Source organism: Gracilinanus agilis, chromosome 1 (genome assembly GCF_016433145.1).
Source record: "Gracilinanus agilis isolate LMUSP501 chromosome 1, AgileGrace, whole genome shotgun sequence".
Classification (NCBI taxonomy): domain Eukaryota; kingdom Metazoa; phylum Chordata; class Mammalia; order Didelphimorphia; family Didelphidae; genus Gracilinanus; species Gracilinanus agilis.
In genome coordinates, this window is record NC_058130.1 from 499,347,660 (window position 1) to 499,365,192 (window position 17,533).

The following is a 17,533-nucleotide window of genomic DNA, read 5'->3' on the forward strand; positions in this document are numbered from 1 at the left end:
TATATGCAAATAATAAAAGATTATGTGGCTTATATATATATGTGTGTGTGTGTATCTATCTATCTATCTATCTATCTATCTATCTATCTATCTATCTATCTACCTATCTACCTATCTAGCATATGTTCTGTTTTTATGTATCCATGAACTATTAGCATTAGATACTTCTTTGATATATGTATATCTATACCTTCTCATTATCCAAATCCTTCTGTAGATCTTCCATGAGACATGCTCCTCATCCACTACTTAGCATGGTACATAACAATTAGCTAATTTCAACTGAATTGAATTTCTAAGGAATATATATTGTCAAATGCTATCTAAAAGTCGTTAGCATTTTTTAAAAAACAGATCATTTTACAGCTATTAGACAAGGATTCCTAATCCTATTTCACAGGGTATAATACACAGCACAATTTGCATGACTGTTTTTTTTATTATTAGGACTCTTTCCACGTAAATTTACATGTTAACCTTAGACAGAAACTGCATGAACATATTGACTAATTTCCCTCTTTTCTCAGAAGTCTCTTTTTTGTGGGCTGGTTAGGGACTTGGTCCTGGGTAAGAGTATCTGAATAACTCAATAAAGGACATGCATAACATAAGCTACCCAAGGACTAAAAATATAAGAAATTCAGCAGAGACATCATCCAATAAAGGATGACAACCAGAGGAAAACTACACATTACTTTGGCTCAGGTACATGAGAAAATGAAAGAAAAGAATCAGAAGTTGAGGCTGTTTGGGGCCTGAGAAAGGGAGAAAGAAAGTATGGCTGTGTCTGATCAGGGAAAACTCTCTCCCAGGATGCTGCTCTTTGAGGAAAGATATAAGGAGAAACAACCAACTGCAATTTCAAAAGTTTTTTTTAGAATAAAAGAAAGTAGTTTCGGGGCTGTTGTGTGTGTGATTGATGGTTTGGGAGATGAACCTAGGAGGTGTGAGCAAAAGAGCATGAAAAGAGTCAGAAACTAGAAGAAGAGAGTGTGCTGGGTATGCATTCAAGTATGATTAAAGAGTGTTCTGGGAATTAATTTGTCTGTGATTAAAGAGTGTGTTAATAAATGTAGGCTGAGTTTAGAGAAGAGGCTCAATGGAATCTGAGAACTTCAACAGTACATTTGGGACTCAGCATGAAAACAGTAGAAGTGGCCTGGGAGTGAATATGAAACAATGATTTACTAAGGAGAGGTTGGTTAATCAGTTTGCTTAGCACTGGGCCTGGAACATAGGAAGCACTTAAAAACTTCTTGACTGACTACTTGCTACTGACACTATCTACTCTATACAATGTATTCCCAGGAATATTATGAGAATCAATCGGGATAATGCCTATAAAACATTTTGTAAACTTTAAAGATCCTTAAAAATACTAGTTATTGTTAGTTATTATTATTAACATTTAGTTACCCAGCCTCCATTCTAGTAAAGACTGCATTCCCTGATCTTTCTCCTGAACTCAAGCAATGTTTATAGATCAACACAGGAATTTTTTGGTGAATGTTCAACAACAGGGTCTCTGGAGGAAAATAGACATTCATAGTTTTACCTTCAACCTGCATTTTTTATTTTTATTTTTTCCAGATAATATGTTTATGTAATTTTAATATTCATTTTCTGACATTTTTCAATCCATATTCTCTCCTCTCTCGCCCTTCCCCACTCCAAAAGAAGGCAGATAATATAATATAGGTTGTACATATTTTATCATATAAAACATAATTCCCTTGTCATTGTGTTGTAAAGCAAGACACATATTGCTTTCACTAGAGAAAAATTCATGTAGGAAATAAAGCAAAGAATAATATGTTTTTAATATATATTTGGACTTTGCTCCTTCTATGGTAGAGGATATCCTCTTTTGTCATGAGTCCCTTGGAATTTTCTTGGATCCTTGCCTTGTTGATATAGTTACCATTCACAGTTGATTATCATACATTTCCATTGTTACTATGTACAACATTCTCCTATTTCTGTTTACTTCATTTTGCATCACTTCATATGTCTTTCCAGGATTTTTTTGTGATCATCTTGTTCATCATTTCTTATGGCACGACAGTATTTCATTACAATCATATATCACAACTTGTTCAGCCAATCCCCAATTGATGGGCATCCCTTCAACTTCTAGTTCTTTGCCACCACAAAAAGACCTGATGTAAATATTTTAGAATATATACTTTTTTCCTTTTTCCTTGATTATCTTAGGAAATAAATCTTAAAGTAGTATTGCTGGGTCAAAATATGTACACAGTTTTCTCTCTTTGAGTATAATTCTGCTCTCTAAAATGGTTGGATCGGTTCACAGTTCCACCAATAATGAGTTAGTGTTCCTTTTTTTTCCCCCATATATCTCCTTCCAACATTTGTCATTTTGCCTTTTACCATTTTAGTTAATTTTATACATATGAGATATCAGAGTTGTTTTAGTTTGCATTTCTCTAATCAAAATTAGTTAGAGCATTTTATATACCTATATATATCTTTGATTTCTTCAGCCAAAAACTGCCTATTCATATCTTTGGACCATTTATCAGTTGGGGAATGTCTCATTTTGTTATGTATTTGACAAAAGTCTCCATATATTTTAGATATTTAGATTCTCTCTGAGAAACTGTCTATAAATTTTCCCCAAATTTATTTTTGCCTTCTAACTCTTACTTATAAATTCCTTACTAAACATGAATATGGTAGGTAATATATTCCTTTTTCTTCCAATTGTTTATAAAATCTGGGTTTATATCTATACATTTTGATCTTATATTAGCGAGTGATAAATATCTTAATACTAGCCTATGGTTTCTGCCAAACTGCTTTCAAGTTTACCCAATTTTTCCCAATAGTGAATTATTATTCTCAAAATGTGGATATTTACCTTTATCAACACGAGATTACTACAATCTTTTACAACACTTTGCTATATGTCTGTTCTGTTCCACTGATAAACTTTTCAATTCCTTAGTCCATACCAAATAGTTTTGATAATCACTGGTTCATAATACATATGTAAATATGGCACTTTTAGGTTTCCTTCTTTAATATTTTTTCATCGTTTCCTTTGACATTCCAGACTTTTTGTTTTTCCAAATGAATTTCAATTTAAATTACATTATTAACACTTTCATAGTTTTGATAACTGAAAATGCCAATAAATCAACCTGATTTATAGCATTTGCCTATTTCTGAAGTGTAAATTCTCCCACTCAACATTTAACAATTGTCAAGCAAGCCAATTCAAGATTTGTTAGTACATCCCAGCCTTCATCAGTATAGAGCAAATTATCATGAAAGCCTATGAGAACAGTCTGTATAGTACATATTTGAAATGGAGACTACAAGCTTCTCCTGGTTTGTTTCAGAAAGCCAGAGTTTATTGATGATTGGGTACTCTAGGCCAATGAGATTCATGAGAGAACACATGAACAGACTAATGGGAATTCAACAACAACAATAACTAGCACTCATATTACTTTTTAAGGTCTGCAAAATTCTTTACAAAAATTAAATCATTTTATCCTTATAACATAGTAGGTCTTATCATTATTCTCTATTACAGAAGAAGAAACAGAGCCAACTTTCTTTAAGTCAAGTGACTTGATTAGAGTAAGATAGTAAGTAAGTTTCTAAAGTAGAATTTGAATTCAGGTCTTCATCTTGATCCCAAGTCTAAGGCTCTTTCTGCATTATCTCTTAGCTGCCTTAGCTAGTATATTCTTCACGTGACACTCTCCTGTCCAAAAAGATTAGATTTGCTTTCATCTTTCTGGGTTAAAATCTAGCAGCCTCAGATACTTACTAGCTGTGTGGCTCTAGGTGAATCATTGAACCCTATTTGCCTCAGTTTCCTCATCTCTAAAATGAAGAAGAAAATGGCAAACCACTCTAGTTTCTTTGCCAAGAAAACCCCAAATGGATTCAAGAAGAGTTGGACATAACTGAAAGTGACTGAAAAACAACAAAGTGCCACACAATTAATGCATGCAGTATGTATTAAAAGAACTGAGAGAAGGAAACACTCAATGCCAATTGATTATGCCAATAAAAGCTTTGACTTTTCAGCCTCCTAATTTTAACTCCTTCAATACTATCTTTATGCTCTTTTCTATTTCCTATTATCCATTTTCTGCAACTGCCTCATTCTTCAATGTCCACTTCAAATGCTACTTCCTACATAGTTATCCCAGCAAGAAATTATTATTACTCTCTGAATTCTTAAAATACTTATTGCATATGGTAGGCATATGACATTTAGATTAGAGTATTATTATACTATGATTATTTCAGGATATGTTTTATTTTCTCTGAAATACCATATGCTATATTCAATGTTTATAATATTCTGAATTAATTTATTTTCAGTAACTTATCTTCCCTTTTAGTAAGTTTTCAATACATAGGATCCTGTCACTGATCTAAGTGATAAATGGTCTTCATTGCTTAGGTTTTAGGTAAATTTGTAATTCTTGCTGCAATGATATCATTGTATCAAATTAATTTTACTTTAACAAAGATGATGCAAATATTAGGTGAAAAATGCTTCTGCAATTAGAAATCAAAAAGGTTGAAGTTCAAAGAAATAATTAAATGTATATGTGTGTGTGTGTGTGTGGTAAATTTTGACTTTTAAAATATATAGAGTCACTTTAACCAAAATAATGCAAACATATACCATCCAGTTCAATAAAATTTCCTAACATCTTAACCTCTAAAAATTAAGCATTTTTTAATGACAATAGCTTTCACAGTTGTGACAGCTAAGAGAAACATCACATCTACTTGTATATTTCAGTAAGAGGATAGTTTGGCTTACCTTATCAAGTTCATCTGAAATAGCAATGCCTGGAATAAAAAGATTATTATTAAAATTAGTGAATATTTCCAAACATCTTAACATATTATTATTGCATTTTCAAAATTAACACATATAATTATTGCAACACTTTATATTATCATCAAAACCCCAAATAAGGTACTGCAGCCTTTCACTTAGAAAATTACATTTTTAAGCATCTACAAATACTTTGGAATGTTAAATGAGTCTATGAGAATGAAGTCATTTTTAGAAAGTTGGTCCTTAATAGAGTTCTTTTTGGAAGTAAAGAGAAAGACCAACACCTTTGTTGCCATGCATAAATGGACTTAACTTTCTTAATTGCGAGCCAAGCAATTATTTTAATTGGAAATCTGTTATTTTAGGTAACTATGTATTTAATCATTCTGAACAGTTTCATAAGTGTTGAAGTATAAAATGGTGGCTGATTGGGCTTTTGATAGGTTTTCTGTTTTATCTCCCCTTTCCTTTGAGAAAAATCTAGACTTAAATCAAGTCTAAAATAATTTTTATTTGAAAACTTATAGAGAAAATCACCTACCAAAGTTCTCTTTCTTGAAACTAGTCATTGATTTCTACTAGTCTCTTTTCTATGCTAAATACTTTTAACTCTCTTATTTTGTTCTCAAGGAGGGTCTTTTTTACAATCTTAAATAGTTTTGCTTCTTATCCTTTGTTTCTTTTAATTTTTTTGGTTACAAATTTTAAATAAGGGTTCAAAAAGTCAATACTTTCATCTCTAAAAATAATTTTAAAAAGAATGACTCCCCCCTTTTATTTCTTTTAAAACATTTGACTATATAGACAGGTAGTACAATGGATAGAATATAGGGCCTAGAGTCAGGAAGACTTGAATTCAAATCTAATTTCAGTCATTTACTAGCTACATGATCTTGGGCAAGTCTCTTAACCTCTGTTTATTCCAGTTTCTTCCTCTCTTTTCCCCACTGAAAAATGGGGATAATAAAAGCACATACTACTGCAGCATGGAATAGTTGTCAAGTGCTTAGCATAGTACCTGGCATGTAGTAAGTGCTATATAAATGCTTATCATGGTATTCCATTACAAGAAGACACTTAGATCTTAAGTTTTCAGATTCTTTTCAATATCATACTGGTTGCTCTGCAAATCGAACTGATGAAGGTGTCAAAAGATAGCATAGAATGGCAGGTAGGATTCACTGTTGCCCATAAGAGTGAAAATCATCATTTGTATTCTGCTTTTAAGTTTGCACAACACTTTTATATACATTATTTCATTTGAAGCTCATAATAACCTCATCAGGCAGATCCAGTAGGTATGATGAGTTTTATTTCCAGATGAGGAAACATGATCAGAATTGAAATGACTTGAGCATCTTTATACAGCCAGGATCTCACATGGATTTTAAACTAGATTTCCTAAATTTGGGTCCATAATTCTTTCTGCTAGTGGAATTAATCCATCCTCCCTCTTTCTGCTTCTAATTTCCCAATCTAGTCAAAGCACACTTAATATAGTCATGCATCTGAAGACTGGAAGTGTCATATGCTAATCTGCTATTATCAGACATTTAAAGATTATCCTTAAGAACAGATGTTATATATAATAATCAATGTAATATTTTAAAGTAAACCATTAGTTATTATAGAGACATCCTATAGTAGCATAGTGTTCCTGAAGACTATGCCAGAATTTAGTGGGTTCTTACCAAGTTGGAAAGATACGAACATGATCTTAGAAACAGTTTATATGTCTATCATCTAAGAAATAGTATATTTCATGGAGAAAAAAGGCTATTAGGTGATGAAATTTTGGCCACAGCAGCTTATAAAGGTAATTTAACTTAAAGATGGAATAGTATCTTCACTGGTGAATCTCTGGCACACTAATAAAAACAAATTAACCTCAATATTATTTCATAAATATCCTAATAAAAGTTAATAATCTTTGGCATACTAGAATGATTTTAAGCTAGACCCACTATTTCCTTTTATTTTGTATGTTAATTGGTTATATCTATATATATTTTGTAATTCAGACTGGCTGAATTTTTTCATAATGTATTCAACAAACACCTACTAAATGAAACTCTTTTGAGCAAAGTATGATTCTAGATCCTTGTGGTACAAAGACAAAAATGAAAGAATACCTTATCTCAAGGGCTTACATTCTCCTGTGGGCTATAAACTATACTTACATAAGTAAATAAAAAATAATTTATGGACAAGAAAAGTAAAAACTGGAAGGGAGTGGTAAAGTTTGTAGTGGAGATCACACCCACGTGGAGCCTTCAAGGAAAATAGTGATATTAAGAGGAAGAAATCTAGTGATAATACACTGCAGGCATCAGAGATTTTAGGTGTCAAACTAGGAATCAAACATCAAGATCATGTAACAGCTTCTCTGGGATATATCAGAAAGATAGTTTGGCAGCAATTGAATACTTAAATATCAGTTTTATAAATTATGATTATGTGAGTATTGTGATAATGTTATGTGATCCTACATTATATTATACAATGAATGGGATAAGAGATTTCAAGATGGAAGAAATATTAAAAGTCATATCTATCTGTTCAACCACTTATTTGCAGGTCATAAAACTGAGACCAAGTTAAATAACTTGGCCAAGTTCACCTGCATAATAAGTTATACAATTAGGGTTCAAATTCAAATCCAAATCAAAAATTCTTTCCACTGTCTCATGAAAATTTTGAATAATATATTAAACAGTTAAAGTAACAAGAAGCAAGTGAGTTTTCAAATTGATTTGGAAGATTTTGTTAACAATTGTGTCTGTGACTCCAGTATTGTATGGAGGGGATCATAGGTTATTGCATTCCATGGCAGTGGTGTGCATCTCTAGTAAGTCTTATTCCAATAAGGAAATGCTTCAATTCTAGGTGACATACTGTGGTTCTATTGCCCAAGTTAAATATTATGGAAAAGCCCATCTCCAGGTCAGCAACAAATAATAAACTGTTATAAGTACAACAATTAATGAAGCTCATCAACTAAAGTATGCATGGGTAATGATCAGTTTCAATAGGAAAAATTAAAATTTAAATATCTTAAAGTAATTTAATAAAACCATCACAAGAAAAGTGCAACTCGATTAGTAAGAATGGCCAAGGATTTATATGGAAAAATATAATAAGATAAATTAGAAAAAATTTATTTTTTAAAAAATTTGTTTATTTAGACTATTTTTCCATGGTTATATGATTCATGTTCTTTGCCTCCCCTCTTCCCTCCCCCTTTCCCGGAGCTTACAAGCAATTACACTGGGTTATACATGTAATCATTGTTCAAAATCTATTTCCATATTATTCATATTTGCAACAGAGTGTTCTTTTAACACCAAAACCCCAATCATATCTCCATCAAACCATGTGATCGATCACATGTTTTTCTTCTACTCCCACAGTTCTTTCTCTGGATGCGGATAGTGTTCTTTCTCTTAAGTTCCTCTGGATTGTACTGGATCATTGCATTGCTACTAGTAGAAAGGTCTGTTTGTGCCACAGCATATCAGTCTCTGTTTACAATGTTCTTCTCATTCTGCTCATTTCCCTCTATATCAATTCCTAGACATCTTTCCAGTTCACATAGAAATCCTCCAATTCATTGTTCCTTTCAGCACAATATACTTTCAGCACCATAACCATCTGATACTACAATTTGTTTAGCCATTTCCCAATTGATTGACATCCCCTCATTTTTCCAATTTTTTGCCATCACAAAGAGCATAGCTATAAATATCTTTATACCAGACTTTTTCCTTATTATCTTTGTGTTAAAAATCCAGCAGTGGTATGTTGGATTAAAGAGCAGACATTCTTTTAAAGCCATTTTGGGCATAATTCTTAATTGCCCTCCAGAATAGTTAGATTAATTCACAACTCCACCAGCAGTGTATTAGTGTCCCAATTTTGCTACATCCCATACAACATTTATCACTTTCACTTGTTACTATATTGGCTATTCTTCTAGGTGTGAGGTGGTACTCAATGTTGTTTTGATTTGTGTTTCTCTAATCAGGAGGGATTTAGAACACTTTTTCAGGTGATTATTGATCATTTTGATTTCTTCATCTGAAAACTGCCTATTCATATCCCTTGACCATTTGTTGATTGGAGAATGGCTTGATTTTTTGTAAATTTGACTTAGTTCCTTATATATTTGGGAAATTATAACCTTTGTCATAGGGTTTTGTTTAAATTTTTTCCCAGTTTGCTGCTTAGAAAATATTTCTCGAAAAGTTAGATTTAGCTATTCATTTGTTCAGTTATATTCAAGTCTTTGTGATGTCATGAACCAAAGCATGCCAGGCCTATCTTCCACTATCTCCTAAAATCTGTTTGAGCCCATGTTTGTCACTTCCAAGACACCATCCATCTATCATATCCTCTGTAATTCCCTTCTCCTTTTGCTTTCAACCTTTCCCAACATCAGAGTCTTTGCCACTGAGTTTCATGTTCTCACTGTGGCCAAAGTACTTAAACTTCAGCATCCACATTTTTCCTTCCAATGAATAGTATGAATTAATCTCTTTAAGTATTGCTTTGTTTGTTTTATATTAGTTATGTTACATATTATATTGGTTATTATATTATATTAATTACATTACGGTTAAGTCTTCTTAAACAGTATAATTTACTAAAATCCCTCCAACTGTAAATTTTTCCACTCAACACCAATAGCTTTAATCAAGCTTAAATTTACATATTTTCTAAGTTCATTTTCTCTAGTCAGTCTCCCTAGGTTGGAATTCCTTCTCTGTTGTTTACTAGCTGTATGACAATGGGAAAGTCACAACCTCTCAGTGTCAGTTTCTTTATTTTTAAAATGAGGATACTAATATCTGCAGAATTTTATAGGATTATTATAAGACTACAATGAGGTGATATATAATAAAGTAATTTGCAAATTTGAAGTATCATATAAATGAATTGTTATGTACATTTTATTCAATTTTTTCCTTAATGCCATTTGTAATTAATATTCACTTCTTATTTCTTCTGTTATTCATTCACATAATATTTACTGAATATCTAATATGCACACTGTTTGACATATTGTGTCATAATTTTAAAAACATATAATTCAAAGAATCATAGTTTTTAGTTGGAAGACATACCAGAGGTCATTAAGTCTAGTTCTTTCATTTTACAGTGAGAAAACTGAATCCCAGAGGGGAAAAGTGCTTCATGGAAATATCTGTAAAATACTTATCACCATGCCTGGCAAAAACAGGCACCATAGAAAAGATTATTTCTTTCCCTTTCTTTGTTCAATGCTTCACAAGAAGCAAGTAAAATAGCAACTCTTCTAATGACTTAAAATTCCATGTTGTTTCTGCTATACCATTCTGTCTCAATTTAATTCAATAAGTATTTATCAAGGGCCCAAACCAAAACTGACTTCCAGTTTTGGAGAGACAATTATTATGAATATGGTTTTCTTAAATCCAGTCAAAATCTGACACTCTTAACTTTCCCTCATTTTTTAAAAACTCTTACCTTCTGTCTTAGAATCAATATGAAGTGTTGGTTCCAAGGCAGAAGATCAGTAAGGGCCAGGCAGTTGGAGTTAAGTAATCTGCCCAAGGTCACATAGCTAGGAAGTAACTGAGGTCAGATTTAAACCCAGATTTTCCTGACTTCAGGCCTGGGGTCCTTTCCACTGAGTCACCCATCTGAACCTTCCCCTCATCATTCATAGTTTACTCTCTAAAACCAGTAATAATAAATTAAATAGAATGCCTTTTCAGCAAGAAAGTTCTTCAATTATTTCTTTTTTAATTCCTTCAATTGATATTTTTGTGACATTTTCCAGATGATATATCCACATCTGCAATGGATCATACAAAGCCAATGTCAAGATATTCAATGTCTTAATCATAATCAAACACCTCCCTGGTAAAAGTCTTCCATGGGAATTAAAATCAGTTTGTAAAAAGATAAGAAACAGATAAGTGGACTTTCAAAGAGATTAAAAAGCAATCCATGAAGTTCCCTCAATTCTATGAATCCTCTAGAGACCTTAGACCAGTGTTGGTGAAAGTTTTTGAAATCTTAAGCTGAAAATGCACCTTCAAGCTGCATTGTGAGCCCCCGCATTACCCCAGACAGTGGAGAGAGGAACTGTTCATATTGGGAGACTGGGTAGAGGGGTAGGGCATGCAAAAATGCCCTCTGGCACTGTAGAGAATGGGAACCTTTCCATGTGACAGACCTTGAAACATTTGAAGACAGCTATCATGTCCCCTCTAAGTCTTTCTGGGGAAAGGGTACCCCTCATTTTCAGCTCCTTTGGTATATTAATTTCTCCCATTAGACTTCAAGCTCTTTGAGAGAAGGGGCTCCCTTTCTTTTTTTCTATTTGTATCCCCAAAATTTAACACAAAGCCTGGCACATAGTAGGTACTTGATAAATATTTATTGATCAGTTTCTCCCCAGGCTAAACATTCTTAGTTCTTTTAAATCACATAGACATTTTACTTATATATATGTATATATACATATATCCATATATAAATACACATGTGTATATGCATGTACACACAATACGTGTATATCTTTATCTATCTAGGCATATATAATATATGAAATTTATAATACATATAATTATAGATACTTAATAAGTTTACACACACACAGATAAATTATATTTGAGTAAATCTCCCAAAGCTATTTCTGGTCTTGGTTACCTTCCTCTAGAAAGTCTCCAACTTATAAGTGTTCTTTGTATAATATAGCACCCAAATCAGAATACAATCATATAACTGTAATCTTACTTCACTAGGTATAAATATGGATCTCTTAAAATGGACTAAAACTGCACTGACATTTTTGGCTGTCATATCATATTGTTAATTCATAGAAAGTTTGAAGCTCATTTAAAAGTCTCAGATCTTTCCAGGTTAATTTTTAGACTTACATTTATATAATTTTAGATACTTGTACAACATAATATATTTAGCATCAATTCCTTAACTTCCAGTAAAATATTAAAACCTGTTCTGTCTCGAGTTATTCAAAGAAATATATCCTATAATAATTGGAATCACAAAACTTTAGAGCTAGATAGAACTTTAAAGATGATGTATTCACACTCAGATTTTATGGATGAGAAAACTGAGGCTCAGAAAGTATCTTCTTCAAAGTCACATAACATTTTTGTTGTGGAGCTAAGACAAGAGTCTAGGTTTACAGATTCTGAGTTTAGTGACTTCAGTCACAAAAGGGGAAGGGAAATAAAAAAGTTTAAAGTTTACTTCTCTATATCTTTATATAGAAAAATCAAACTCAGCTACTATATGTCTATCTATGTATCTATCCATCTATATTTGTGTATATATGTGCATGTGAGTTTCACTTCATTTGAAATTCTGTATATTTTGATATATTGATTCTGTGTAAAGAATTTTTTTTAAAAAAAGAAAGATCATGTGCTATTTTCAAGGGGAAAAAAGAAATGCTTCAATCCTCTGCCATTGTAAAAGTAGGGAAATGGAGACAGATTTTGGAGAAGGCCTTTTGACAGCAAGACTGTGATAGGAGGAATAAGTGGGCTAAGACTTGTGGCTTGCTAGAAAGGAGAAATGGAGAATTCAGAACATTTAGTAGGCCGAAGTGGTAGCTCTCTTTGAGCAGGAATAAAATTTTAAATTTCTGCTTATTTTTAGAATAAAATAAATCTAGATAAGTATTTATATTTGCTGTTTAGAATCTCCAAGTACATTCAGTTTTCTTTGCTTTCTTTTCAAAATTGCCTGCTTTCTTTTATTCTGAGTTTTTTTGAAAGCATTGATTTATGTCCTAATTGCAATCTTTATTCCCATCCCAATTTCCCCTTTTTAATTTAGCCTTTTCTCTTTTGAATCATTTTAGAATTTCTCATTTTTGATTCATTATTTTAGATGGACTCAGAGAATTTGTTGTTTCATGTGGTGCCTGTTCAGGAGCCAATTCCCTTTTAACCCCAAACTTTGGGCCTCCAGAACATGACCAACTATTTATTCTAGTAGACCCAGAAAGGTTGAGGGTTTGTTTTTATGATATATCTTATGAGCCTCTACCATTCTACTCATTTCATTGATAATTCATTTACATTAATTAACTAAATATATATGATTGTATTTTGATATGGGTATTTACTAAAGTGATTGGGTAGTTGGTAAAAAAAAAATCTTTCCCCAGAAGAAAGAACTGATATCCCCTTGTGAAGTCTTCATGAAGCTCCCCCTTAGTCACAGTGTAGTTTTTTTGTTTGTTTTGTTTTTGTTTGATTTCTTTAACTAAAATTATCTTTCCTCAGTGTGTCTAGGTTGTCCTTGGATCCTGAGACAATCACTACTGTCAATCACTATTGCTCCTTGAATGCTTCCAGGATGTTCATGAACATTCCCAATTGTCTAGCTGAATAACTCATAAAACTCATAAAGTTGAGATGTGGCCAGGAGTATATATGAAAGCAGAGGGGGGAAAAGAGACTTTATTCCTTCCCTTCTCCCAAGAAATTCTACATCAAGGAGCACTGCTAGACCTGCAAGGTGACAGATAGTAAAAAACCTAGGGTCTGTGCTAGATTGTTAATTGATACAAGTACTTTAATTTGTTGATTAATTCAATAATGATTCTCACCTGCTTACAACATTAAGGGCAAACAATTTTATTGTTAATTTAATTTTTTTAAGTAAGGGGTGGGTGAGATTGACTGATTGTTTGACTCAAGCAACTTCCATTCATTCTTACATTTTACCCCCTCATTGGATATTTTTGATTCATTTGCTGTTACATAATAATTTTTATTTACTGTGTTGTAACCTTTCCTGATTTCCACACTGGTTTTTCTCCTTAGGTCCATTCCTTATCTCCAAATTTTCTATTGGCTTTCAAATTAGGGGTTGGGAGAAGTCTATCTGCTTACTTTGAGTAAACTACACAGTGGTTAACATAAACTGGGCTTAAAATTCTGACACCTTTCTTTTAGCATTATATGTTTCATTTCTGGGATTGCTCTGCTTCCCCATACACAGTTTTTAAAAATATTCTAACAGAGTAAGATGATCATACATATGAGGTGGGTTTTTGTCAACTGCTATAGATGGAATAATTAAGAAGGATAGTATGTTTTGGTGGGATGCAAAATTTGTAGGAACTGGTTTTGGGGTGAAAATGTGAGGTTTAACTCTGCCTTATCATTTCAGTTCAAAAGAAGAGGCATTTTATAACTTTTCTTCTTTCTGCAATTTAAATACGTATCTATGTAGAACATTATTTTTTGGTTTGAGGTGATGCAGCTAAGGAGTCATATTGGAACATACCTTACTCTTCAATGTTCTGTCATATGACTAATTTTTGTTGTTGCTTATTTCACATCAGTTTATTGTCCTCCTGCCAATTTCATCTATGACTTTTATTAGAAAATTATGATTCAGAAAAAAACTTCATGTCAGAATTTTTATTGGTTTATTTTTAGTCTTTCAAACTTTTGAAGTGTTACTATTTTTATTGTCTTTTATCTTCTGAAGGGAATTATAATTAACACTGTATCTGAAGTAGTATTGCTCTTGAATGAAAAAAGGTAGTTTCTTGGCTCTTTTGGCCTCCTTGTTGTAGCAATTGTCTTATGTCAAGATTTTGCATTTTTATATGTAATGCAGTCTTTAATAACCTTGGTGCTCTAAAATAGATTACTATTTAAGGTTATTTGTTCTTTTTCAAAAATATTTTTTTTATTATTTCATTTTTTTGAATGTCATAAATCATAAGTTGATGCCAACCACTTTTACAGAATAGAGCTTCCTAACAACATCATGTTATCTGGAATTTTTTACTTTCATTTTGTACTGGCTCTAACAAATTTAACTATTTTATTTTCTAGTCTAATGAAGAAGGTGGAAGATGAATTGCTACAAAGTACAGTAGTGAGAAATAATAGCTATTAGCTTGTTTAAAAAATTAAAGAGAAAATTTGATAAAAGCACATACAAACATACTTAAAAATCACGTGTGATAGTTTAGTGACATAATGAACTTAATATCATATTATGTCAAGGCAAGTCCTAGAATCCTCATATATGAAGTAGTAACAGAGCTAGTTTAAAGTTACAGAAAATAGAAACAGTGATATCTTATGATGCTATCAGTTTGCATAGTCTAAGTCCTTGGAAAAGAACAGCCCATCAATGACACTTTGTATGATTCAATCTCTCACCTTCCCAAATACCATCAAAGATATATATGAATCCTTACTTTTGGACTTTCCTTCTTTCCCAGGCTAATTAGACACAGGAGAAAGGCAGGCAGACAGAGACAGAAAGAGAGAGAGACAGAGAGACAGAGAGAGACAGAGAAAAAGAGAGGCAGATAAACAGGTATAGGCAGACAGATGAAGTGAGAGAGATGGTGGATGAGTAAATAGATAAATACATATCTATAGCCATGTATGTATGATATGTGTGCATGTGTGTATGTATTTATAAATTAAATGCCATTGCCACATACTACAGGATTTTATCCCATTTCTTATATTTAAGATGTTTAAAATCCCCGTGTTTTAGGATATATCATGTATATCTCACTTCAGCAAAGCCATTTTTTTTTATTAAGGTTATATTTAAGTTCTAACTTAAAATATTTATCATTCTCTTCTGGTTCAGCAAAGATTGGTGTTATTATCTATATAACATTGCTATCAGTTTTCTGTCCTTCATGCTTTTATTTTCCTTTGGAAGGGCTCCAGCCAAATTTGTGCCAAAAAGTAATCTTTGGAAACCATGCACTTAGGATGGAGTAATAAAGGAGGTCATCTTTATGCTGTCAAGTTATAGAAAAATCTGCAAGAAATCAAGCAAAGCTTCAAAAAACAAAGACACAAAAATCCCTACTGATTATAGGAAACATCTTCCCAAGTTCAATGGGTATTTTTAAACTGTTTAATACCAATGAGAAACAATTATACAGCATTTTGTTTATAAATATAATACCTTCAAAAAAGTATAAAAAGCACAGGAGAAAACCAAGTATACACATAGTTCAAATATCTTAAACCACTGAAAATATTTTTAGAGCACCATAAAATAAAATACAAACTTTGCCACTACTACCTTTTACCTTTTGTTAGACTATATATATGTGTGTGTGTGTGTGTGTGTGTGTGTGTGTGTGTATACATATATGAATGTAGGTATATATGATACATACTTGTGTGTCACTCCTATTCCCTAAAAATTGTCTGTTTTGATTTCTATCCCTCCAACATTTTGCAAAGTGACAGCAATAACAGTAATAATGATGACCTATAATATTATAGCATTTTAATGTTTATAAAATGCTTTATGTACATTATACTATCTAATGTGTCATCTGAATTGTAGCTGATTTTAACCATTCTACCTCATTTTGTTAAATAGTTACTTGCTTGAGATACAGAACTATTCTAAAGCTGTCATAGAATAATTAATAATAATATTTCCTTATCTGTTTATAAGAATTTCTTATATATATGTACACACATATGTATGTAGATAGATAGATAGATATATACATATATAGTTCATAGAGTTTATGGCGATTATCTCAACAATATGATCATACACTGTTAACTCTTTTTTTATCCTGGTATATATTTTAAATATTTTAAATATATGGATTCTTCATATATATATATATATATATATGTTTTTACTTATGTAAGAATGAGCGTGACAAGAGCAATGTTGCCATTGTCTAAATATATTCTTGCTCTAAAAGTTTCCCATGCCAGTGAAACCACAGGTTTGGTTGTACAATGTGGCTCAGAGGATACAAAGATATTTTAAAAGACAAATATCTTGCCATCAAAGAACTTACATTCTACCACACTGTAATTCGGGAGATATGATCTGATGAGCATCATTAAAAGTCACTTCCTTTGGAATTTTTCTTGAATACACTTATTATAGTATGTCTTGTCTTCCCCTTCCTGCCTTAACTTATCATGAAATTACTGCCAACAAGTCATATTAATGACTTAGGGCATTGTATCTGGGAGAATGCATTTAAAATGCTTATATTACCTAGTTATATGCAGTAGTACCATGCTAAACTCAGTCCAATTGGAAAATTAATGTACTCTTGGTGAAGCTATGAATTGTTCTACCCATTCTGCAATGTAATATGGAAATAAATCCACTAAATTTCTAAATTGTGTATACTTTTCTGGCCAGAAATATCATGAAAAAACCCACACTCTAATGAAATTAAAGAAAAAAGAGAAAGACTCACATGTATAAAAATATTTCTAGCATTTATTTTTGTAGTGGCAAATAACTGGAGACTAAGTGGTATGCAGATCAATTTGGGAGCATCTAACCATATCAGCGTATATAAATACTATTGTATAATGAAAACTTATTAAATAACTGAATTGAGAAAAGCCAAGGAAGACTTATATAGACTGATATAGAATGAAATGAGCAGAACCAAAAGATCCTTTTATTAATAGTAGCAACCTTGAACAAACAACTTTGAGATACTTAAGAATTCAGATCAGTGCGATGATTAACCATGAATCCAGAGGGTTACAGATGAAATATGCTACCCAGCTCTGGACAGAATAATGATAGATTCAAAATGCAGAATGAGACATCCATTTCAAGACATGTTTAATGTGGAAATTTTTGGACAATAATTTATATGTATATTATAATAGCTTTCTTTTT

General features: G+C 32.0%; 1 protein-coding gene across 1 annotated transcript in view; it reads right to left on the bottom strand.

The window, feature by feature from the left end:
- The window catches only part of C1H8orf34 (chromosome 1 C8orf34 homolog), a 362,951-nt gene that overhangs the window by 221,609 nt on the left and 123,809 nt on the right, over positions 1-17,533 (bottom strand). The window contains exon 5 of the mRNA XM_044682532.1: positions 4,817-4,845. Within this exon, the coding sequence (XP_044538467.1) occupies positions 4,817-4,845 (29 nt within the window). The remainder of the gene's footprint in view (positions 1-4,816; positions 4,846-17,533) is intronic.